At 36.2% G+C, this 25,203-nt stretch overlaps 1 protein-coding gene across 1 annotated transcript; it reads left to right on the top strand.

Annotated features, from left to right (window-relative positions):
* Window positions 1-7,660: 7,660 nt before the first annotated feature.
* Window positions 7,661-21,456, top strand: LOC124633121 (ionotropic receptor 75a-like). Its single transcript, XM_047168218.1, has 14 exons — window positions 7,661-7,808; window positions 8,246-8,421; window positions 12,714-12,900; window positions 14,340-14,524; window positions 14,840-14,967; window positions 15,105-15,162; window positions 15,431-15,543; window positions 16,330-16,538; window positions 16,617-16,661; window positions 18,950-19,134; window positions 19,502-19,637; window positions 20,651-20,813; window positions 21,170-21,346; window positions 21,417-21,456. The coding sequence occupies exons 1-14, from the start codon at window positions 7,661-7,663 to the stop codon at window positions 21,454-21,456; spliced, it is 1,950 nt and encodes a 649-aa protein (XP_047024174.1).
* Window positions 21,457-25,203: the final 3,747 nt, after the last annotated feature.

Genomic DNA, 25,203 nt, shown 5'->3' on the forward strand with positions numbered 1-25,203 from the left:
CATATAAAAAGATTATTATCTCAAGTAGGAGTTATTTTTTGGGTGAACATTTTAACAGAGCGTAGTTAATGACTTAGAAATATGATTAGAACCTTTTTAAGCAAACGTGAGCGTGAAGGAGTTCAAGCAAAAAATGTTAATTGTTTGCTGAGTAGCGAAGTTTTTAAAATAATTAGCACCTTTTTTAAAATATTTTAATGAATAGGTTTGTACATGTTGTTTGGATAAAAGGTTTATTACAAGAAATTCTCGTCATCTTAAGTTTGTTTCAGACACTATTGATCGGATTTGAAAAATCATCCAGTGTTATCTACATCTAGACTTTTATTAATACTAATTAGTGACAATAATTAATTAATATCTGATAAAGCATCATCGCCCAAGTCATGAACACTTTTATCCATCCCAGGAACCAAATATACCCAGACTATCAATTAATTATTAGAAACTATAATTAATTAATATCTGAGAAAGCATCATCGCCCAAGGGGCTTCCCTTGGCCTAAGCCATCCTAGGAATTGAACATACTACCACACCAATTACAATCACAATACCAATCGGGTAAACATTTCGCATTCACTATTTTTGTCAGGAAGAAGTTTTGCTTTCACTCATCCATATTTGTTTGTATTATCCAAAAGCATGTACAATACAGAATATCCCATTCTATTTTTTACCCAACCCTTCATCTACTTTTAAACTAGAGTAAAACTAAAAACAGAGTGTATTTACCGTGGGCAGTAACCCGCGAGTAAATTACAAAGGTACGGTAAAAACTAACGTCAACATTTTAGACCCTGGGAGGGACGGCATTCTTCAGATTTATTTCGGGTTACCATTGAGCTACGAAGCTGTGTGTTCATTTCTTTGTTAACAATAAATATGAATTATGATTTTACTAGAAGAGATTATTGTATCACCTAAATATCTTGATGGGTTCTTCGTATTATTTATTGATATAGTTTCGTTTGGATGTTTTCTTTCTGGAAAAGTTCCTGTAAATAAAGGTAGTAGGTATGTCATTATTCTGTCTATTTTCGATACTATTTGAAACTTATTGATAAACTCCCAGAAGCCTAGTTTATTCTCCAACTAAAAATCAAGTGCCGACTCTTCACTAAGACCATTCGTACCTCCCAGTATATCAGGTAAGGCCAGACCCAAGACCCGCATGATGTCAGCATTTCTGTAATATTTCCCCAACTCTGAGTTATTGCGGTGTCATAATTTTAATGCCTTCTAAATTTCCCTTTTAGCCCTTTGACTGTGACGTGGACGTAAGCTGAAATGTAAGTGATACGCTACTTACGACTGTTTGAATAAATTATTAGATTTAGGTGGTGCAAAGTGAAAATAATAGTTACAGTTTTAAGGGGTTGAGCGTGAGATGAAACAATTATAACGACGGTGATGGGCAGTGTTTTTTTTTTGTTGTTTATATATTTTTATCCCTAACAAGAAAAACTTTTACGTATCAGAAAAATTACATAGAAATCGTCATACCACACTGATTTTTGTTGCCTCCATATTCGGTTAAAAATCAACTCAGGGTACGGTTTACCAAATCAAAAATAAAATCCTAAACAAAACTATACAATGTATGTGAAACAGCACAAATCGTCACACCTCGTGCGAGCGTGCGAGCGCGAACAAAGGAAATAGTCGTGATTGTCACCATGACACTCAGTTTGATGTCCGGAAGGATCGATAACGTTTGCCTGAACACTATCTATGCACCGGGAAATATTGCTATCTCATGTAAGAGAGGGCTCCTGGCTAAGTAGTAGGCGCACGGGTGGTTCATAAGGTTAAGCAATGATTGGCGCGGTCGGTACGTGGATGAGTGACCATTTTACCATGACGAGTGCCTCCGTGTTTCGGAAGGCACTTCAAATTGATAGGAAGACATTTGAACAGCCGAGATGTCATTTGAACATCTTTGGCATTCATTGCAGGTAGTCAGAAACCAGAAAGTATGACAAAAAGTCTCATCAAGAGGTATCAGGATGAATGGGGTAGAAACAAAAACTTTGCTTAGTACAAGCTCATTGTTACCTGACCAAATGTCAATTACAAGCTAATTTCACAACCGATTGCACAGCTGTGCAAAATATTACAGAAGAGTTTTCCAGGAAAAACTGAAAAAGGAACTAACTTTTGCTTTAGCTGTATGTGGCTTTTTTACTTTATATGGACTTCTGGATACGACGTAGCGTAGATTTGAGCTTTATTTTGTAGGGTATTTTTTGTATTGTAAACGACATTGAAATCAACGAACGACAAAATGCTGCTCTTAATCCAATTTATTTTTGGCTGTTATAGTACCTAAACCTTTCGGCCAAATCAAAATACAGCTTGCTTCACGCCCATTCCTAAATACCAAACTTCAAAAAATTCTCAAAGAACTTTTTGTTAGTACAAAATTGCAAACTGTTACAACCATTTTCACTGAAAGTCGGTTAAAAGAAAATGTGTAATGACGTTTGGCATGGCCCGACGGGAGCGAAATCTGCTGAAGCTTGTCCAATTACAACGGGAATGTTTTCGGGCAGCTACTGTACCGCAGCCTGAATGGTGACCATAGCTTATGTATAAGCTAGGACAGGTGTGCTCAAAAACATAAAATAAGTGCTCAGTTTATCGATATTGTACATAAATAATTTAATAGTAATAGACAGCTGAATTGCTGGGCAGATTTTATTATTCATCATTCAGTTTTTTCCCCAGCCATAACACTAGGAAGCTGTGAAAGGGAGGCGTTCTTGGTAGGTAGAAGTGCTGTCTAATGTAATTTGTCATGTCAAGTCTAAGTTCAATGCATTAATTTGACTTTGAATATTGTAAGGCTTAGTTTGGCAGTTCTATTTATTTGCTGAGCAAGGCGAGAATAACAAACAGAATAAAAATGACATAATTTTAAAGCAATTATTAGATTTTAAGTAAATATGTTGGTGTAGTTAGTACCGCAGAACTTTTATATTCTTACAAAAACATAACCTAGACATAATACACAGGAAAAACTTATACCACATATTGTACCATAAAGTGCGCATAGAAGCTCTAACTCAAAGCTAGAGCTTAAGTTTAAGCTCACAAATCACAGAACAAAATCCCGCGTGACGTAAAGAACAAGTAAGAATTTTCTAACATACTTCCACAAATCTTAGTTTGTCTAACTTGGGGAATAAAGTCAGAAACAAACACTTAACTGTTGCTTGGAGACTAGCACATCTGTTTATTTTAATGCAGGAAATGAAGAATCATTATTTATAATTAGGTACATGTAACATTCATGGTGAATGAATTAACTGCCTAGACTTTTCCCAACTATGGTGGGGTCGGCTTCCAATCTAACCAGTGTTTTACAAAGAGTGACTGCCTACCTAATCTATCTGCCCTCCTCAACTCAGTTACCCGGAAACGAAGTACCCCTATGTAAGACTGGTTGTCAGAATTAAATTAATATCGTAACAGAATATTTCTCCAATGAACATCACAGTTTTCTAGCGTTCTCAATTAGTTTACATAAAAATCAAAATAAGTTAACATTCCTCCACAAGCACGGTAACATATTTTTTTTATAAATTTCAAACCAAAAAGTCTCACATTTCCCAAAACTCCATGGCCGCCGTACAGCAGAGGCATAACAATGCATTTACCAATGAATCGGTATTTTGAAAACTATTCACGACTGATTCGATTCCATCTGCTTCTGTATATGTGTCTAACATTCCTTTACAGAACTATTCGAAGCTTTGCAAGATTTTTTTGAACTTGCAACTTTAGATAGGTACAATGTTTTGAAAGAACGCTAAATATGTGAACTGAATTGTAGAAATGTTAGGTAGACTGCCTAGGTTTTCCTTAACGTAAGGATTAGTTTCAGATTTAGAATTATAAATGATATGATTTATTAATTGTACACTCGATATAGACTGCCTATTTTTTTCTTAACATAAGGATTTTTTTTTTTCAGATTTAGAATATTATAAATGATATGCTTTAAAATTATTAATTGTAAAATCTCTGTATTAATAACCAACTCGGAAGGACATAGGTACTGAGCAGAATCAATATTTGTTTTCATTTGAAGACTTTGTTGAGAAAAAAGAAATAATACTTTTTTGAGTGGTTAATCGATAGATGACCAAGTCATCAGACTTTTTTAAATTTGAAAATTGAAATTGAAAATTGAAAAATTGTTCTTTCTGGAGCCCACTATGTACTAGGGCTGCGAAGACTCTTTCGAACGATGCCGAAATCCCGACAGATCTGAGTAATACCTTTTCACCCACGTTTTTGAATTAAGAAGTTTTCGTATTTTGTCATTTATTATACCTAACCATTAAAAAAATACAAGTAAAAATAATAATTTAATACGCTCAATTTCCAATTCAAATCACAGCTCTCTAATTTCATATTCCACGTAATTTCTCTGTTATCATAAGTCTATCAAGCTTTACTACTAAACAGAATATATGATCAAAGGTTTCAATTATGTAAATTGCTAAATTAGTTCACAAACAGCTAATATCAAAGAGAAACAACTGCTATTCAATTGTGACAGCTCAATTGCTATCCAGCCATTTTCTGTTGTACGATAAAATATTCGATTTGTAAGGTTAGCATGTAAAGTATCCACTACGATATTGAAATCTCGATTCATCTTTCGAGAGTTCTTTCGATGTCTGATCGATTGAAATTGGCAGTTGAATTGGTCTGCCAAAGACAGTCTAGAGTGGGAGATTATTTTGTACCTACAGGTATATTAGCTTTAGAGTATGATCAGTGTATTTCTCAATAAGATAAAAAACGTGTATTAATAAGACTTGGAGTACACTTATCACACTTAAGATAAACATAGACGTTTGTTACACTCTCAGGACAAAACTACTAAACTGAACACAAGATAACATGTTGGTTCCTTTTTGTCTTCGTCTAAGAAGTTGGTCTCAGGATGCGGGTGGAACCCGAAAAATAAACGTACCAAAAAAGATTTTATTATTACACAAACATTGATAAATATTGGTGGCAAAGTTTATACTAATACCTGCGACTGAATAATATTAATATTAAGACTAGATTCCACCTGTGCTCACACAAATGTTTCTTCTTGTCTACTCGCTTTAGCAAACAGTCACAAATAGCGTGCGAACACATGCTAGGAGTGGACTCGCACCGACTCATACACGTTTTTTGGTTTGGCGAACAAATGCATGCGAACAATTTAGGTGGAATCTTGCCATTACAGCGTACAGTTTATGTTTAGAACCGAATAGTTCCGAATAATCACGATCACCCCCGAAGCCAGTAAGCCGATATTAAGACCGCCCAGCATAATAATTTGAATAGGTGAGACCTGTATCGATTTGATGAATATTCCTGTTTCAACACTGAGGAATTTCTTGTGTTAAACTGGTTCTAAGAAGATAATCTTCATAAAATCTTAAATCAATTTTGGATAAATCCGTAATATCCAATAAACAGAGGTGGTTCTAATCCTGTTTACATCCCACATTCCCAAATAATACGTAAATCAAAAGCATATTCTTGACTCTAGATTTATCATCAGCCTTTTTACCCACTTCTGGGGCACTTTTACCCACTGCTGGGGTACTTTTACCCACTTCTGGGGCACTTTTACCCACTGCTGGGGCACTTTTACCCACTGCTGGGGCACTTTTACCCACCGCTGGGGCACTTTTACCCACTGCTGGGGCACTTTTCTCATACAGAGAAGGAATGAACGTCAATAACTATGCTTGCTCAAGGCGTATTAGCGATTTCAGAGTCCAGTTTTATGTTATATTTTATAAGTGTTCAGTATATGGTTATTTAAAATGTAACATAATTATCATTCTCATCCAAACTATAATATTATAAATGCGAAAGTAACTCTGTCTGTCTGTCTTTTCTTCACGCCTAAGCTACTGAATCGATGTGTGATTTGGTACAGACATAGTTTGGAGCTTGAGAAAAGACATATAATAGTTTTTATAGTAAAAAACAAAAAATAAAATTTATTCCGGACGTACTTCGCCATCTATCGGTCAAAAGACGCTACCAGGTCACTATTCCAAGCGAACGAAGTCGCGGGCAAAAGCTGGTTTATTTTAAAATGAAGACATTTTAATAAATAAGGAATAAAAAAATACATTTAAAATATAAAAAAAAATAGGAACTGGGTCCAGGGTACCGGCAGTCAGGGCCCCAGAGATAATTATTATTATTTTTTTTTTATTTAATTCAATATTCTAATACTTTATAGCTATTTGCAGTTCAACTTCTTAAACATACCTAATGTTTAATACAACACTATGTAAATCGGCCGTACCGCGCAGGGATAGACAATACTTTATCATATTTCTTACAGAACAGTTTGGCGACTATGAACCTGTCAGCAGCATACTGAAGTCATTTATCACATACATGTAGAATAATGCTGTTTGACTATTTTTCTAGTCTATCTAGATAATTTTGTGCTGAAAGCAGCTATTTCCCCCAGTGCCATCCAAGTTCTGAGGAAGTCAGTGTGTGTAACCAGGATTCAAGTAACAAAATTCCATCTAAATAGTCTCAGCCGTTTGTCAGGTTAAGAATAATCATTTCATGCTCACGTTATTGTGACATCAAAATTAAAGGTTGTTCAAAATTGTTGTTGTCTTATATTCTCAATATTCTGCCTTAGTATTATATTTATTTAACTATTCTATTCAGAATTTTACCTAGCTAGTAAGAGGCCAGTCTCAAAATTCTATCTCTAGTTATCAAAACAAAACATAGATAGATATTGTTAACGGCTGTATACATGATGAGATTAACAATTCCTAATTCATGCCGGTGAAGTTTCATAAAACAATTAGTACCAGCTAAAATAATTAATTTAACCGTGTAGTTTTTTTGCAAGCTTTTTTTCTGTTAGCTTGGTATTCCATTAACGGGGTATTTCCAAGAACATGTAGGTATTTGTTTTTATTAGCTTTCGCAAACGTAGAAATTAATTGGATCGCGAATCTAGTTTTTTTTTTTCTTTTTCTGGTCAAGAATAGGTGCGTCCGTTCATTGGAAAGCTCATTGTTATCTTTTTAAAGAATAAAACATGTAGTTATAGTTCGGCCATTCAGAGAATGCGTTCCTGACACGTCGCGATTGAACTGACGACGTAATAACATTCATTGATTATTGATATAATAATGTTGTTTTAATGCTCCTCAATTGTTAAAACGGTAAACAACCAGCAAAAATATTTTTATCGTAACTGCAACGCCATTGCAAAGTTACGTCGTCAGTTCAATCGCGACGTGTCAGGAACGCATTCTCTGAATGGCCGAACTATAGTAAAATAATGAATAGAAGGTAAACCTAGGAGTTGTTTTAATTAAATTATGTGCATACTGTGTATTTTTTTGTTGTTGGGAGAATATTAACTGTTATATAATATTGTATGATTTATGTGAAAAAATAAAAGTATATTCAAATTGAAAATTTAAAAAGGTTTTACTTTTTTCTTTTAGGGCTTTTTTAAGGCTTTTTTTCTTGACCATACCTACATAAAATAAGTATACGTGATATAAGTAGGTTTGCAAAAAAATATATATAAAAAGGTAAACAAGCAAACCACCCACTTTTATTATTGTTTCAAGTAGAAATCAAAACATTATGATTTCGTATCAAATATTATTAGCGTTAATATTCCCTTATATAGTTTTTGGTCTAAACCAAAATACTTTGAAGCTTGGTATTAAATATTTTAAATACAGAGATGTTAAGTTTGTATGCTTGTTGACATGTGAAAAATACAGTTCTTGTAAGTAATTATAATTATTCATACTCCGAGCCTTTTTCCCAACCATGTTGGGGTCGGCTTCCAGTCTAACCGGATGTAGCTGAGTACCAGCGCTTTATAAGGAGATGACTTCCCTATCTGACCCCCTCAACCCAGTTACCCGGGCAACCCGATACCCCTTTGTTAGACTGGTGTCAGACTGACTGGCTTCTGACTACCCGTAACGACTGCCAAGGATGTTCAATGACAGCAGGGACCTACAGTTTAACGTGCCATCCAAAACAATCAATGGTGTCTAAGATATACTTAAAAAGTAATTATATCATTATTGTTCTTCATTATTCACACACATACAGGTCAAGTTGAGAATCTCCTTTTTTTGAAGTCGGTTAAATGTACCAATGTACTTAAACGACACTACCCAATGTACTGTAACTTAAACTAATATTTATTTCTAGGGGCACTTCAATATTCAAAATCAGCATCAACATTAAACATAGCCGCATCAGAAACATCAATTCTCCGTTCTAAAGTTAACTACAATAGAGTTGAAAATTGCTTGCGTCGCAAAACGTATGGTCTTGGAGTCATTATTGATACTAATTGTGACATGGCCGAAGATGTTTTGTATTTTGTGAGTATAATTTTATTATATTTAATCGGTCAATATAATGATCGTCAAAATGTGCTCGGGCATTCATCTCTCTACTGAATAAGAGTCCAATCAAACTATCGGCCGCCTAAAAGTTTGCAGTCTGGAAAGGTCTTACACAGATTTCAAATCAATCAATTGTCTCCGAATTACTTAAAAAAATACCAATATCATTAGGTTCTATAAAGGGTTCTTCAAATCTAACGGATAGAAATACGTTGCTATTAAGATTGCTGCGTCATTACTTCTAACGCACACAGTACGCGGCAAAGGACGTGTGTTTTTGAGGTCTGTCTCAAATAATATTCATTTGTTTATTTATTGCTAAATGTATACAGTTACATATTATATAGTTATTTACCGTTCGAAAAGTGAATAAATGCTCGAAGGTTTTTCTGCACTAAAAAATTTGAAATTCCTCTTGCACCACAGCATAATGAAGTAACGGATACACCGACCCAGTTTTATCCACCGTCTAAATCCCGCACGTGACTCCGATCCTGAACCCGAGATTATCTTCTAATTGATTATCCACCGATAGTTTGAAAATGTTTTTAGGAAAGTTTCAAAGTGCACTCATGTAACGGAATAGAATACTCATAAAGGTTACATTACATTATTACCTATAAAAACTTATGTACGATAGATTTCTATAACCAACCTGATTGAATTTAGATATAAGCTCCATATAAACTTAGGTACTAGCCGTTTTCCCGCGGTTTCACCTCTTCCTGTGGTAACTACTCCCAGTCTTCTTCTTTGTCGTCACACTCTTGGCAGAGTGGTCGTGGTCGTCATATCAGGGGTGGTAGCAAGCTTCACAATCCGTCGCCACTCTTCTCGCACTGTAGCTCTCCTTGCGCATTCGTGAAGTGGACCATTGAGTGCCGTTTTTATTTGGTCAGCCCAACGCATCGGTGACCTGCCGCGCGCTCTTGTGCCTTCAACTTTCCCCTGCACCACAAGTCGTTCCACAGAAACGCCCTCTCGACGTGTAATGTGTCCGAAGAAAGTGAGTATTCGACACTGGACGATGGAAGATAGACGCTGCTTGACGCCGAGTTCTTGGATAATAGATGCGTTGGTCCGGAATTCTGTCCACGATACTCCAAGCATTCTTTTCCAACACCACATTTCCAAAGCGTCTATCTTCTTTTTCTCACTTTCCCTCAACGTCCATGTCTCTGCGCCGTAAAGAAAAATGGGAAACACAAGTGCCTTAACAAGTCTCATATTGGTGGCCGTTGTAATTTTCCTGTTTCTCCATATTTTCCTGAGCCGATCCATGGAGGACCTGGTGATAGCCATGCGTCGTTTGATCTCATCCGCGCATCCGCCTGTGTTGGTGATTAGTGTCCCAAGGTAGATATATAATTGTACGACGTTGCAATTCGCAATTTCAGTGACTTCGGGCGAGTTGTTATTAGCTCTATCGACAATCATAACTTTAGTCTTGCTGCGATTGATCTTCAGTCCGAAATCAAGGCTAACATGCTCCATTTTGTTCAGCAGGGACTCCATTTTATCTATGCTAGATGCAAATAGAGTTGTATCATCTGCATATCGCAGATTAGATATTTTGTAACCTCCTATAGCGATTCCGTCTGACCAATTCTCGAGTGCTATTCTCATAATGAGTTCTGTGTAGATGTTGAACAGAAGTGGTGATAAAATACAGCCTTGACGGACCCCGGCACTTGGATGAAAATTATGTGATGAGACGTCGTCTGTTCTCACCGAAGCTGTTCCTTCTTCATAAAGCTTCCTAAGAAGGTGAACTAGATGTTTAGGTGTTCCCATAGCCAAAAGAGTATCCCAAAGTATCGGCCACCTCACTGAGTCGAACGCCTTTGAAAAGTCAACAAAACAAATATAGAGAGGTTTGTTAAATTCTCTGGCCTTCTCAATAATCTGGCGCACGTTCAAGATCTGCTCACGAGTGCCTTTCCCTTTCACAAAGCCAGCCTGTTCAGGAGAAATTTCCTTGGCTAAGTAAGACTTTAATCTTTCATTTAAAATATGCAGTAGGATCTTGCTTGCATGAGATATTAGGGCAATTAAGCGGTAGTTGCTGCATATTTTAGTGGAGCCCTTTTTATGTAGAGGAACGAAGACCGTGTGAGTCCATTCTTGGGGCCATGTGCCTGTTTCCCAAATTTTGTTACACAAGGTATGAAAGATTTCGACACCATACTCTCCTGATGCTTTGATGGTTTCAATCGGTATAGAATCCCCTCCTGTGGCTTTTCCGCTTTTTAGGTGTCTAATAGCGGCTCGCACTTCGTCCTTCAGTATATTTGGCTCTATTTCTTCGTCCTTAGGCTCTGTTGAAAGATAATTATGGGCTTGAGGATCTTTAAATAAAGATTGACAATAGTCCCTCCAGGTTTCCGATATTGTACCTATCTCAGTCACCAGTACACCTTGTGGATTTTCTATAGCCCATGCTTTAGAAGAGTGGGTTTTCGTAATGGACTTTATCTTTTGGTGCAAGTCGGCTGTTTCGTGTCTATCCGCATGAACTTCAACCTCTGCACACAGATCTTGGAGGTACTTATTATGATCTCTTCTACATGCTGCCTGTATACGAGCTGATATTGTATTTAAGATCTTGATGTTCGCTCCTTGAGCCTTTAGGTTCCTTCTTTCTTCCACAAGGGCAAAAGTTCCATCAGTCATCCAGTGCTGACGTTTTCGAACGGATGTAGTAGGCTTTGATTCTGCTACAGCGTTTTGGAGTAGCTCTTTAGCCTGACTCCACATCTGATTTGGCGATGCTGATTGAGTATCCATTTCGGTCCACTGATGCCATTTTTGCTCAACTACAGACACGAATTTAGATTTGTCCGTAGGCTGGATTCTTTTTAATTTGTCAATTTTCCTAGCTGCTCTAAGCTTGAGTTGAACTTTTGCTACGAGAAGTTGATGATCCGTTCCGCAGTCAGCCCCGGGAAGAGTGTGAGCATTTCTTACGAATGTTTTCCATCCCGAACTGATCATAACGTAGTCGATTTGGTTTCGATATTTGCCATCAGGTGAAACCCATGTATAAAGTCTTCTTGGGTGGTGTTGGAATATACTGTTAGAAATCACCATGCTGTTGTCGGCGGCAAATTGGATGAGTCTTTCACCCCTTTCATTTCGTTGACCCAGTCCAAATTTACCAGCGCATTGACTAAACTGATCAGCATGTGCTCCTATTTTCGCATTTAGATCACCCATTACTATCAATATTTCCCTTTTGGGGACTTTGGCTATGGTAGATTGCAGCTCAGTGTAGAAGTTTTCTATTTCAGTGTCACCTGCAGTGCTAGTCGGAGCATACACTTGTATGATATTCAAATTGATCGGCTTCGCCATGAGTTTAATACTCAGCACTCGATCACTCACAGGTTCATATCCTATCACACATTTACTGCTCTTCTTGGGTATAATAAAGGCGACTCCATTTCTGCTGACAGTGTCATTTCCAGAAAAGTAGATAGTGTGTTTATCAGTATGAAAATGACCATTGCCCTTCCAATGCGTTTCACTTAAACCGCAAATGTCCACTTTACATCGTACCATCTCCCTCTCTAGAATGGTAAGTTTGCCTGGTTGAAGCAATCCGCGCACATTCCACGTACCAATCCTCTGAATGTTTCGCATCTTCACAGCAGAAGAGATTCCAGTAGTCCAATTTCCAGACGATGCCTGATTTCCCACACCATTCTGGCCGGTATCCCATTTAACACCATCTGCCCCGGACGCAGCGCGGCGCCGGTTGCTAAGCGGATCGCATGGCCACCTTTCATTATTATTTTGTACCTTCGTGACGACTTTCTGTGGGAACGTAGTGCAGTAGTCTCCCGTGGCTTTCTGCACCAAACATTTTAGAGGGTATTTGTCCCTCAAGGCCGCTGAAGCCTCATCTAACCAGTTGTCCGGCCAGGTGTATGGATATACCGCCATTTGCTCGGTCGCCAGAGCCTCGTCTGTTATCTAGCAGGGTGCACCGCGATGGTTAATTTCCATCGCCGTTGGCTATTCATACGAACCACCAACGCGGGCAGGTGAGGTTGACAATTGGGCTGGTTGGGATGTTATAACCGTTCTCCCCTTACTCCCAGTACCGGCATAAAATATTTTATGATATAGATTATGTTACTCGGAAGGTGTGACTCACTAACAATAGAAGAAGTTTCCAAACAGGTTCAGTAGTCTAAAAATAAACAAAAAAAAAAATAACAGACAGAATTATAAAATTATCCGCAAGTAACCAATTATAATTTCAGGCTTCCCAAAACATGTGGCTAGACTCACATCATAAATGGCTCCTTATAGACGATGATAAAGCTAAAATTGAAGAATATAATGATACTGAATCGGATGTTCTTTTTGAAGATCGTAATACAACAGTGATTGATATACTTAGTAACCTGAATATAAGTGTAGATGCTGATATTGTGGTTGCTGAGAAAGGTAAATAGTTTTTAAAATTGTATACATAGGTACCTATTCAAAGTAATATAGATCTTTTTTGTTTGCATTTAAGCAGCCTAAAAGGCTCCAAAATTACTGAATCTATTGAAACAAATTGGGGAGCTACAATAATCTCGGGTAACAAAGGCTGTATTCTATGTGAGTACGAGATGAAATATCCGCGGGACATGGGTGAAATGTATAAAATAAAACTGTGTCATTGAAATAGTATTTAACAACCAACGAAATGTTAGTTATGAAGCCATAGCCAAATTAAATCTTCCTTTAGATAATTAACAGTATCCCAAACTGGATACCCAACCCCGGAACTGCACATTTCTGCTTCCACTCAAACCAGTGACACTATGAAACTAAACCCTCACACATAATATAAGCAACCGCGGATGCACCGCTATAAAGGGAAAGGAAATTACAATGTTGCCTGTTCATGCCAGTATAGAATCTTATTTCCTTCACTAGGGATAGTTAGTATCCTGTCTGTTATCCTTATTAATATGTATTGTAGCTGTCTGACTGTAAGATTGCTAAGCTATCATTCATGGCAAAATTGAGAAAAGCGCAGAACACGTAAGAAATTCCCAGTGTGTGCAAAAGGCCTTCTGAAAACATGGTGAAACTTTAGAAAAGGGCTAGTTTTTACAAACATTTCTGGCATAATGGCATCATAATATAGATGGATCAACTGACAATATAATCATGGGATCAATGTCAATAAAAAAGCATATGTCCACATATTTACGATAGCTTTTTTTGCTGGCACTAAGCCACCAAAAAAGGTCACAATTGCTTTAATTTTCTACCAAATTGATGACAATAGACCCTTTATAGCTTAGTCACTTGAATTGTCAGCCATCTATACCAAAGATAAAAAGATAAAAGTAAGGGAATTAGATAAATTACTGAAAGAAAAAGGTTCATTACGAGAACTTAAGGGTGTTATCTAAGAAATAGATTGACGATGTGTGAAAGTAGGACTTAAGATCTTATCAATATAATATCTTCACGCTTACTTACGTACATGAAGAGGATATTTGATAGCTAATAAGTTTTGGATAATAAGAGGTTTAGGCATCAATACTGGACTGGAGGTACGAATAGTCTTTGCTAATCCTCTAATAAAACACAGCATTCATAACGCTGCTAATGAATTAATGAACTAATGTAAAAAACACAGGCCTACTTTCAAATTGTCATTTAAAGCAATTGTGCAATATACATGCCTTTGATAATTTAAGGAAAGAGAGAAGTCAATCTAGAAATCTTCATTCTTCAAAATTCAGAAGACCTTTTATTTTAAATAAGTTAGGCTCAAATTGTAGCTTAATAAGTTATTTATCCTAAAAACTTTTTCATTTTTTTTTAAACGAGACGTTAGTAATCCAGCAGGGTCCAAAACGGAATCACTATTTATTTTTAAGGTAACATCAGTTACAACCTCTACGAAGTTTACAACTATGGAAAAATACAGGGTGGTAATTTGATTGTAAACGAAATTGGTGTCTGGAGTCATGAAAACGGATTTAATTTGAATATTAATCTAAATGGATACAAATATTATCGACGGTGGGATTTCCAGAATATATCTATGAGGATGATTTTGGTTGTAAGTATAGTATCTCACATCATCATTCGAAAATTTAACAATAAATTGTAGAAAGTACGTGACACTGTATACGTGTACTCTGTATGTGACAAACTCAAAAATTACTGTATGGATTCTCATATAAGAGAGCAGCCCTAGCAGGCTGTTAGTGTCTTACACGTTCAGGTAAAAATATAATATTGCACGTTGTTCATTGTACTACAAAAGTTAAAGCGCAAAAGTCCTTGAACTAATTTTATCCATAGTCATTATCGTCATGAGCTTTCCAATTCATTAAAATCCACTGTTCAAGAAAATACTTATTTTTCTTTCCAGGTTCAGAGAGCCTCAAAGAACTTCGATCTGGAATCGCTAACGGGTCCGGAACCAGTTCCTGGAGTGGCCATGATTACTCAAATGCCTACAGATATATTATACATAGTTGCCAAAATACATAATATCAGGTAAATGGACTCTTCGCAATTGTTGGGTAAAGTCAAGAGAAAAAGCTAGGCCGTCTGAAAGAAACATGGGTGAATTATCTATAGATTCTGAAAGTACAGCTTGGATAGCCTCAATAAAGATAATATTTAATTTACAGATATGTTTCCACGATTACCGATAGATGGATTGGAAGCTATGAGAAGAACAGCTCAAAGGTATTTTACTTGTTACACCCTTATCTACCTTGCTTTACATAATTTTCTTTACTTTTTGCTTACATTATTTTCTATACTATTTGATTATTGTCAGATCAAATACTTTGCCATTTCGAGTTAGCTTCTATATCTTCACGCTATTCAAAACGTACGCACATACGCAAGCATATCCAATAAGCAAATATATTTGATGAAACCTTGCTACAATTGCCACTAATTAGTGAAAAAGATACTAGAAGTAAAGAACCTAATTTGCTCAATTTTACAGGTAGTTTCCAACTCTTTATACTTTCGAGAACAGGATGTGTCACCGGTCATACGTGGTCTGTCCACAGTCTACGAGAGAATCGACGTGATAAATCCACCTCTAACATCTATCGAGTAAGTTATTATCTGCCTAGCCCTTTCCCAATTACGCAGGAGTCCATTTCTGGTAGGACTTAGCACTATGTCTGTCTATCCGGCTTTTAGTGCTACTTCTAGTGCGGAAAGCATTCCCTCGTGGTGCGGGTGAAACCATTGGTGGAAGCCAATAATTTTAGGATTAAAATTATACAATACTCTGGAGAACATGGATTATTATTCCTATGTTGTCCAGAGAGATTATAGAACCTATTTACATTATATTATTCTTTGTACATAACGTAGATAGCGTAAACAAAGCAGCAAAAGAATTATCAGACTCTGAAATGCAAATACAATTCCGGTTGTTGAATTAAAATTCACATCCATTATATTATGTAAAATCGCTCTTTGTAAATCTATGGTTTTCGCATTTTTCCCATTAGAATTTTTTGCCGACTTTTTCTTTATCAATGTCGTATTTACATAAAGTAAACAAATTGGGATCGCTCATGAATATCGAATGCTTTAATTAGAATCTCGGCTGTTATGATAAAGTTCTGTAACTGAACTGCTTTGACCAGTTTTACGTTATACTATTGGGACTCCTTATGTATTTCATCCTATCTGGTCTAATCATTATCCTATATAGCAGTCATTACTCTTTTTCATCAATACATGTATTGTATCTTTGGTCTATTTCTTATCATCCAGTTGTAAGTACCTAGTCCGAAATATCATGTACCTTAGAGGTATCCTTATATCTCTCACTACATCCAGCAGTTTATTTATAGCAATATTTGTTACCACGAAATTTTCTTCCAGAACACGATACTACTACAGAATACCGACAATGGGTCCCGGAAAGTTTGAGAACCAATTTCTAAGACCACTCAGTACCACGGCATGGTGGAGTGTCATTGGGGTCTCCACACTATGTGCAGGTCTCCTGTTACTGTCAGCATTGTTAGAACAACGTCCATCGTCTGTTCAGTATGCCGTCTTTTCTGTGGTTGCTTCTTTATGCCAGCAATGTATGTGTGATTTTGATAGAGGTTCGAATTTCTGATGAGGGATTTTAAAACAAATTAATTCTTTGTTTCTTCTTTCAGTCTTCCAAGATATCGATGATAGTGGTACAAAGAGAATTTCTACAGGTAACAGAATTAAATTATTCTTAAAGACTTGTGTGTTTGTATTATCTATGTCACCGTAAGATAACAAACATCGTTAGATTACAATCTATCTCGAGAGATTGTAAACTGTCGAATTATTGTAAACCGTAACACCTGATTGCAATTTAACGCATTATTTTTCGCTATATTATAATCTATCGATGAGAAATTGTCAAATTGTCAACTGTCCAAAAGCTCTCCCTGATTGGTCAGTCTTTTTGTAAGATCGAGAGCGATGTAGAGCGGTCAAATTGTCAACTGGCGTAGAACGGAATGCATCTTGCGCGCTGATTGGTAGAACGTCAAAAAAGACAATGTTCTTTGCAACTCCCGGTGTCACAGCTCTTTGACGTGCAAAAATAAGTGACGGTTTAATTTTTTATAAAATCAAAAATTTTACTTAATTTTTAAGACTCAAATTACACACAATTAAAAATTGTATTAAAAATTGAAGTTAGTGACGAAAACGAATCGCTGCAAAACCGACTCCACGTAGTCTTGTCTGCCCTACCCCTAGAGTGCAATTCAAAACCGCGTAGGCGCGGAGGGGCGAGGCGGCCTGCGAGCTGAGGCGCAGGTAGTTTCAGCGCTCGCCGCCGCGGCTGAGGCTGGCCGGCTTAGCCGGCCAGCAAGCCGAAGCTGCGGTGGTGAGCGTGAAAACCATCTGCGACGATAAACTCGCATGGGACCGCCGGAGCCCCGCAGCGCCGGAGCCGTGACAGAAGTTATGCTTGCTGCATGTTGCATGCTTACTTCCATGCTGGGTCAATTAATATGGGATGTGTTATATTTTAAACAAAAAACTCAGTAGGTACGAGTTAAAAAATTAGAAGGTAAATAAATATTTTTATGATGTCATTTAATAGTATTTAAGAAGTTTACTGTTAGAATGCATGCTACAAATTTAGATGCAAAAAAATAACCATCATGCTGAGTTGTATTTAGAGTGGAAGATAACTCGTGGCTAAGATAGTATTATTTAGATGCTCGACGCTTTATTAATTGTGGCTGACTTAGTAATTTAGAAGGCAACATACATTTTTGGGGGCGAATAATGATATTAAAAAGAAGCCTGTTTAATTAGCACCCCTTTTATTTTATTTTTAAATATTAGTTTGTATTTGAAGACAAAATACCTAACTGTATTTTTATAAGAGTTATTTTTATATAAATTTAATACTTGAAGAATTTTTGAAGAGCATTTATTTTATTTAACTGACACCTCTATTTCATTCCTAACTCTACGGGAACTCCATGGGAACAGAACGGCTGGTCGTGATTGGTCGATCTTACAAAAAGACTGACCAATCAGAGAGAGCTTTCGGACAGTTGACAATTTGACAATTTCTCATCGACAGATTATAATATAGCGAAAAATAATGCGTTAAATTGCAATCAGATGTTACGGTTCACAATAATTCGACAGTTTACAATCTCTCGAGATAGATTGTAATCTAACGATGTTTGTAATCTTACGGTAACATCTATATTGTATGTTTGTCATGTTTAACGGTGAGGTCACACGCGTTTGCCGATTGCGCGACACAACGCGACATCCCAAAGCTTTGTGAGGCCTAAATAAAATATAAGAATTGTGTGTAGGATGTCGGTGCGATGCCGCGACATTGCAAAACGCGTCGTTTATTCTCACCATTTTTATATTATCGGAATTTGGAAAATATATTTGGCACTGACAAAACAATCAATGACGAATGACAATGCGATGAAAAATAAGTTTCCAGTAAAACACTTTTTGATACTTATATAACTTTCAAAAGCGATCCATTAATAACATCGAAGGGTATTCGAATCAGTTTCTTTGATATCGGGAACAAAGAAACTCGATCGAGCAAAGTTATTAAAGTTAATTTTAATCGTGATTCATGTCAGTTTCCAAAATTAGAATTTGAACAAACGTTTTCTGCTCTATTTGATGGATCTAGAATAACTTTAGTATTTGGAAGGTATCTGCGTCATTGCTTTTTATACCATCCGATTTTAATACCATTCTTGGTCTCGTATTTAAAAGTGCTCAGCAATCTTACTTGTCATAATGGACTGGACTGGAATGGACTGTTTTAAACACAGTCTGGATATCATACTATTCATATAAGGGTCATCTTATTTCATTTGCATAATAACCATTATTAAGTTTCTCTGAATGCAACCTTTTTCACGTCTTGTTTTATCATCACCCTCTATTCCATCATCGTCATCATCTACGTCTCAACTAGTTACCTTTTTATGTCTTTTCAATTTACCACCTTCAGCTCGTAAAGTAACAATCCTGGTGACCGGTCTCTCGTGCGTGCTACTATACAACTACTACACCAGTTCCGTGGTGAGCTGGCTGCTGAACGGACCTCCACCTTCCATCAACTCCTTGAAAGAGCTCCTGGAAAGCCCACTGGAGCTCATCTATGAGGATATCGGATATACCAGGTCTTGGTTACAGGTATGTGTACATTGACTTGGCTTTGGCTGGTCCTAGCAGTACTTAAAAATTCTGAATGAGTGATATCCAGAGTTAGAGAACATTTTAAGTAAAAAAAAAATATGTGTTATTCATATTTATGAACAAAGAGGCAGCTTTGATATTTACTTCTATACTTTGGCATGCAATTTCAGAAACAATAACTAATATTAATCTAGTTATTATAAGAAAAAAATCTCTCCACCCACTGCAAATCAGTGAACATATAATTTACCAATAATACGTTCAATAAATCAACATTCTACTTCTAATCTTCCACCGAACTTACAAAATATCCCGCACAAAGCATCCATTAAATAATTCAGCCGCAAATCCCGTAAACTTTCAGTCCCCATCATACTACTTTAACAAAAGGAACGCGCCCATTGAAGATGAACTGCGTCAAAAGAAAGTGTTCAATAAAAAGAAAAATGCTCCTCTCCTAGAGCCTTTGGTTCAAGGGATCAAAATGGTGCAAAAAGGAGGTTAGTATATTCCCGTCTTAGAAAAGGGTCTCTTTCGATACACTCGATATTTGGAGTCGGAACTGGACGAATATGTCCTCACTTTTGTTTGTTCTAAAATTGGAACACATGTATTTTTAACTGTGCCTGTAGGTACATGGTTGAAATCCATACTAAATATAACAAATGCAGAAGTAACTCAGTTTGTGTGTTTCGCAATCACGCTAAAACAGCTGAACCGATTGAGATGAAACGCCCAGGCGGACACGGGCTGCTATTGGAAGTAGTCCACAAGGATGGAGGCGAAACTGTCGGAAACACCTCTATCTTAACGTATAGCGTTGAAACAATGTCTAAAATAATAACTGGATCTAAAAGAGTGCCAGGATAGATGTTCCCACAACTCAGTCAGATAGGGGTACGTTTTTGTACATGGGGATCCGAAATTGGAGTTTCCGTTATAAATTGGTGTAATTTACTACGACCGGGATCGTTTTTCTATGGTATTAGGTTTGTACGAAAGCTTTGTATGAAAGACATTGAACGAATTTTCGATATTAGTTTTCTATAAGAACGTTGGCATTGAATTGTTTCTTTTATCAATCTTCAGCTTCTGAGCAGCTATTGAGGTTACGTTTATCAATTTGCGAGTACAAAAAGTTCGATAGACATCAAAACCTTTCGGGTCTTGCTAGATAAATGAGGATGTCTCATTTCTGTAGTAATTTTTGTCCCGTACAATAAAAACCGTAATATTTTCTAAGTCAACATTCTCTAAGTTTTGTAACAGTCTCATGCAGCATTAAGTCATTATTCAATCGGTCGTACACACACCTGAATCTTACTCTCTTACTACTCTATATAATGATGGAAACCGCAGGTAAATACGTGCAATGGTTTTGAGTTTATCACGAAAAGACCGAAGGACAGACGCAGCAGACGATTTCATTTTATAAGTACCTAGTGCTATTGGTCTCCGAAGGTAGGTATTTTATCATCAATGGGGATGCTTTTATATGAACATCTGTTTGCAGGTTACGCTTATCACACAGAAGTGAACAGCGCCAACGCATTGATATCACGAACGTTTTCGCAAAGCGAGTTATGTGAGCTCGGGTCTTTGCAGTCGATGGAGAAGACCTTGCTGCATCCGTGTCTGCAGAAACATAGCCCTTATAAGGAGTTTATGACTTGGAGGTAGCATTTTCATTTTTGTTTATAGACTACTTCATATGAAATAATCTTCATAGTATGTCCCCTATATATCAGAAGAATCACAGATAATTTTCACTGGCTTCCATTGGCAATATAACCCACGTCTCATGGGAACTCCTTAGCATACTCGGATTTTAGTACAAAATAGCCTATTCCGATAAACGGTTTATCTAACCTAGAAGTATTTTATGATATTAGACCAGTAGGTTCTAAGTTCTAAGTTAACAAACACACTCTTCATCTTAATTGACCTCTGATGGGACACCAATTGACACCATTACACGCTTATTTTATCCATTTTCTGGATCTGGACTTTTAACATGATCTTTAACTTCCAGTCTAATGCGCTTATCAGAGCAAGGCATAGTCACCTGCATACAGTTCCGCAGATCATCGTTTGAGGTCAAGTGCGAGGGCAGTTCTCCTCGAGCCCTGGCTTTGGGAGGAGCAGCACCAGCCTTCATACTCCTCCTGGGAGGGTACATGCTGGCTACAGTAATCATGCTGGTTGAGAGGTAGGGTTCTCTTCTGAAGAAAGATTGATGGTATTTTGGAAGTTCGGTGAAAGGGTCTTTTTTGTTACAGGTTGGTGTTCAAAATGAAACATAAAAATCTAGTGAAGTAGGCATCGTAGTTGTTGCTTAGTTTGTAGGATAGACAAGAACAAAATGTTCTAGCACTAGTTGGACTGTCACATATTATTATCCCTTACAAAATAGATTATGTAATGGAATATTTATATCGCACTTTACACAAAATAAAGTTCATCACTAAAACAGATTTTTTTTTTTATATACTCTTAGGAAGACTTGCGATTATCATTGAGAGAGAGATATGGTCACTTGGACAACTCAAAATCATGTCATCGTCATCGTTCACTCTTTTCAAATTTTATTTGGAGTTTCCTCTGTCTGACCTCACCAGCCAAATCGTTCAAGCTGTCATATCATTTACAAAACAAAAATACTACAAAACGTTTTATTTTCCGCATCATCTATTTCAATACCACACTCTGGCACTGCACCCCAAATTTTTACATCAAAAACTGAAAATACAAGTTTTCAGCCATCGAAGAGCCGATTTTCAATCAACAACCTGGCATTCTGCCACGGATTATAAACGATCTATTAAAATAAATCCATTTCTGACTAACGTATTGACATACGATGCCTTTGTTAGTGCAAATTGGACATTTGTGCTGAAATTCATTGTCAAAAAAAAATTCACACAATATCGGGTATTTTTTGTTCTATTTTGCGCATCATGGTGGAATATAAAATAAATGGCTCTTTATCGGTTGTTTCCTAACACTTTTTTGTCCCAACTTTGTTGTCTAAAGCCTGAAAAGTAGCATCATTTTTACACCCTAGCTTCTGTCCCTAATTTAGTCAGTGTTCTAAGGAAACGACTTCGCATACCACGATAAAAAGCACCGTATAAACTATAGGTAAAAAAAAAAACTCTTCAGCCTTATAACATTAGAATAGACTTCATGCTTATAATATCATACACAAAATTAACACAAGCAACAGTTAAGACTAACAAGCCAGTTAAACGCAACTATAGATGCTTAATTGCAGTGTAGCTTATCAAATAACGGGGTTAGTTCAGCTAACCGAGTTAGATATAACTTTGAAGTTAATTTGAACTCTGAGGATCATCTACAGCCTGACGGCTTTAATGGAAACTTGCTATCCAGGTTAATTGAAAACAATTAGGACGAGTATTTAAATGAGTACTAGGTTTTGAGAGATAAGGAATAATTTTGATGTTTATAGTTTGTTATTTAATTAAGAAGGCTCAGGAATTTGCCTTGATTTTGTTTCTAGGAAAATATAGGCTTCAACTGTACAGATATTAGCTGTTCCTCGCTTTACCGCCTGCGTCCTGAAGCAACTACTTTCTGCACCCAAAGAAAGAGTAGCCTATATCCTTTCACAGGCTCTAGATCATTCAGTAGTTTTGACAGGAAATCGTGACAGATAGATAGAGATAGTTACTTTCACGTTTATTATAATAGTAAGAATATAGGACACGAGATTAAGGAGTCGACTTTGCACAAATTATGTTGTAGCCCATAGGCATGTTTCTCCTACCGCACTAGTAGTAGTAGTACCGCAGAAGTTAGGCTGATATAAGCGCAATCACAGAAAAGGCTATGAATAATTTAGACCCATAAAATCTACAAGAAATGGCCAAAAATAATATCCGCAAAACTGTCATAGCACGTATGTGGGCCCATAAAATTCACATCTGTATGCGCGACAAAGGTAACGGAGGTCAAACAAAATAACTTCTATACTACACTTCAAGATTTCCCACGCGACAGAAAGGGTCAAAAAATTGGATTGTAACACAATTATTGGTTTATGTTCAGAATTATAGGAACACTATGCTTTTGTGGATCAATATTATATGGGGTAAATAATATAAAGCATATTTTTCTTTTGGAGGTTCACAATAAGCCATTTTAGGTACTAATTATAGTTATGATACATTAGGATATGATTGGTTTTAGGCCCGACCAGAATGAAAATAATAGAATAGTGATTGATGCTGTCTTATATCTTATATCTAAAAGTCAATATTTAGAACAAAAAATATGTTTTGCTGTAAAAATAAATGTTACTGAAATAGTACATGAAAATAAAGGTATCAAACAACTGTTAATAAATAGATACTTACCTACGATAATGATAAATTTAAAATGCATGTATCCCAATCAGCTCAAAGGCTTAACCTATTCCCTTAATATCCTCTTGAAACATACAAGTATATAATATATTCTGCAGCAAGCACATCCTTAATTTAGATTTACTTCAAGAGTTTCACCTCACACAAATTAATATTTGAATTTTTCATGAAAAACTCTCACGTAACAAGTTGAAAAGTTTCCACTTTCTTACGATAGGGTGTGGCGATAAGAAGATTACTGGATACGGCAATGATAACTAAGAGGAAGTAAGAAGAAGAGGGGGATTTTAGTTATCATTGCCATATCCACAATTAACATAAATAAATGTATTTTGTTTTAATTCTACGGGCAATGTAGGGCTTTTTTATTTAGTCATTTATTTTTACACAAATGGATATTGCGCAATTCATATAGTATGTTATTTGATATTTATTTGAATTCGTAAACAACAATAATTGAATAAATAAATATCAATTTATTTTATAGATTCCTGAAAAAGTGGCAAAAAATATAGGTATATTTATACTTTTCACGACCATTTAACTCAATAAAAAATATTCAGTTTAAAAACAATTCTACTGAAATGAAAATAAATTTCAAAAAAGTTAAAGTAATTGAATTTCACCATTCACAGATGTAACTTCATACAAAATTTCGTAGTTTGTATTCAATGGAACATTCCAGAAAGTATAGCTTTATATATTCTAAACTTTAAAATGTAATGTGTAACATCTCTCTATAACTATGTTAAGTAAATGCGCAGTTTATTATGATTAAAATTTATCCATGTATTACAAGTTTTTTGACCTTTAGAAAGATCTTTGTTTTATCTGAATGCAATATAATCTGTGCTGATATTATAAAGTTTAAGAACTTTTTTAATGCTTTTCTTGAACGCGGTAATCTCAAGAACTCCATTTGAAATATATTTTCGGTGTTAAATAGCTCAATTATTGAGAGAGGCTTAAGGCTACTTTTGTCCAGGTCTGCGAAGTAAGTAACACGGGACACGGGTGAAAACACGGAAAACAGCGCTTTTTTAGAGAAGCACTTTAGAAGTTCCTTCCTCAAAAGCGTTTTTGATTTTGACAAACAGAGAAGTAGATAAAAAACTGAACCCTTTTCTTTCAACAATTTTACCTGTCTCGATTTTATGCAACCACTGTTTTCGTTTCAGTTTCAGAATAGAATCAAAATAAAGTTTTATTCTTTACAATAAAATCGAAAATATTTCTAAAGTTTTGCAACTGTAATGAAATTGTTTGTAGTAAAATTTATATTTTCTGCTGGATTTGAGATCTTGGCTTTTTGCCAGGGTTGATCATCAGGGGAAGCTATGCTATTACTTACAATGATAATAGGGAAACGCCTAGTATTAGATAATCCTGGTTTTTATTTGGAAATGCATTTGTAGCACTAAGCAGTAGAAGAGGCTAAGATAAAAACTTAACAAATATCCCGTTAGCTTTTAAAGTTTTTTGTCGGGAGTCTTATGTAGCCAATCAACTAGCAAACTGTTTTGTTGTATGAAAATCGCGAGGCATTTGGCCATGCGAACACCCTGGAAACACACATAAAAATATGGCATTAAGATAGATAATGAACGTGACAGTTAATGAACGTGACTATCATCTATGAACAAATATGAAAGACAGAAGAATGCACAATACGAAAAGG

Source organism: Helicoverpa zea, chromosome 9, assembly GCF_022581195.2.
Source record: "Helicoverpa zea isolate HzStark_Cry1AcR chromosome 9, ilHelZeax1.1, whole genome shotgun sequence".
Taxonomy (NCBI): Eukaryota; Metazoa; Arthropoda; class Insecta; order Lepidoptera; family Noctuidae; genus Helicoverpa; species Helicoverpa zea.

Coding starts and splice junctions, on each gene's coding strand:
- LOC124633121 (XM_047168218.1), top strand. CDS start 7,661: ATGATTTCGTATCAAATATTATTAGCGTTAATATTCCCTTATATAGTT. Junction 19,135..19,501: donor ATACCAGGTCTTGGTTACAG/GTATGTGTACAT, acceptor GTAAACTTTCAG/TCCCCATCATACTACTTTAA. Junction 19,638..20,650: donor CAAAATGGTGCAAAAAGGAG/GTTAGTATATTC, acceptor ATCTGTTTGCAG/GTTACGCTTATCACACAGAA.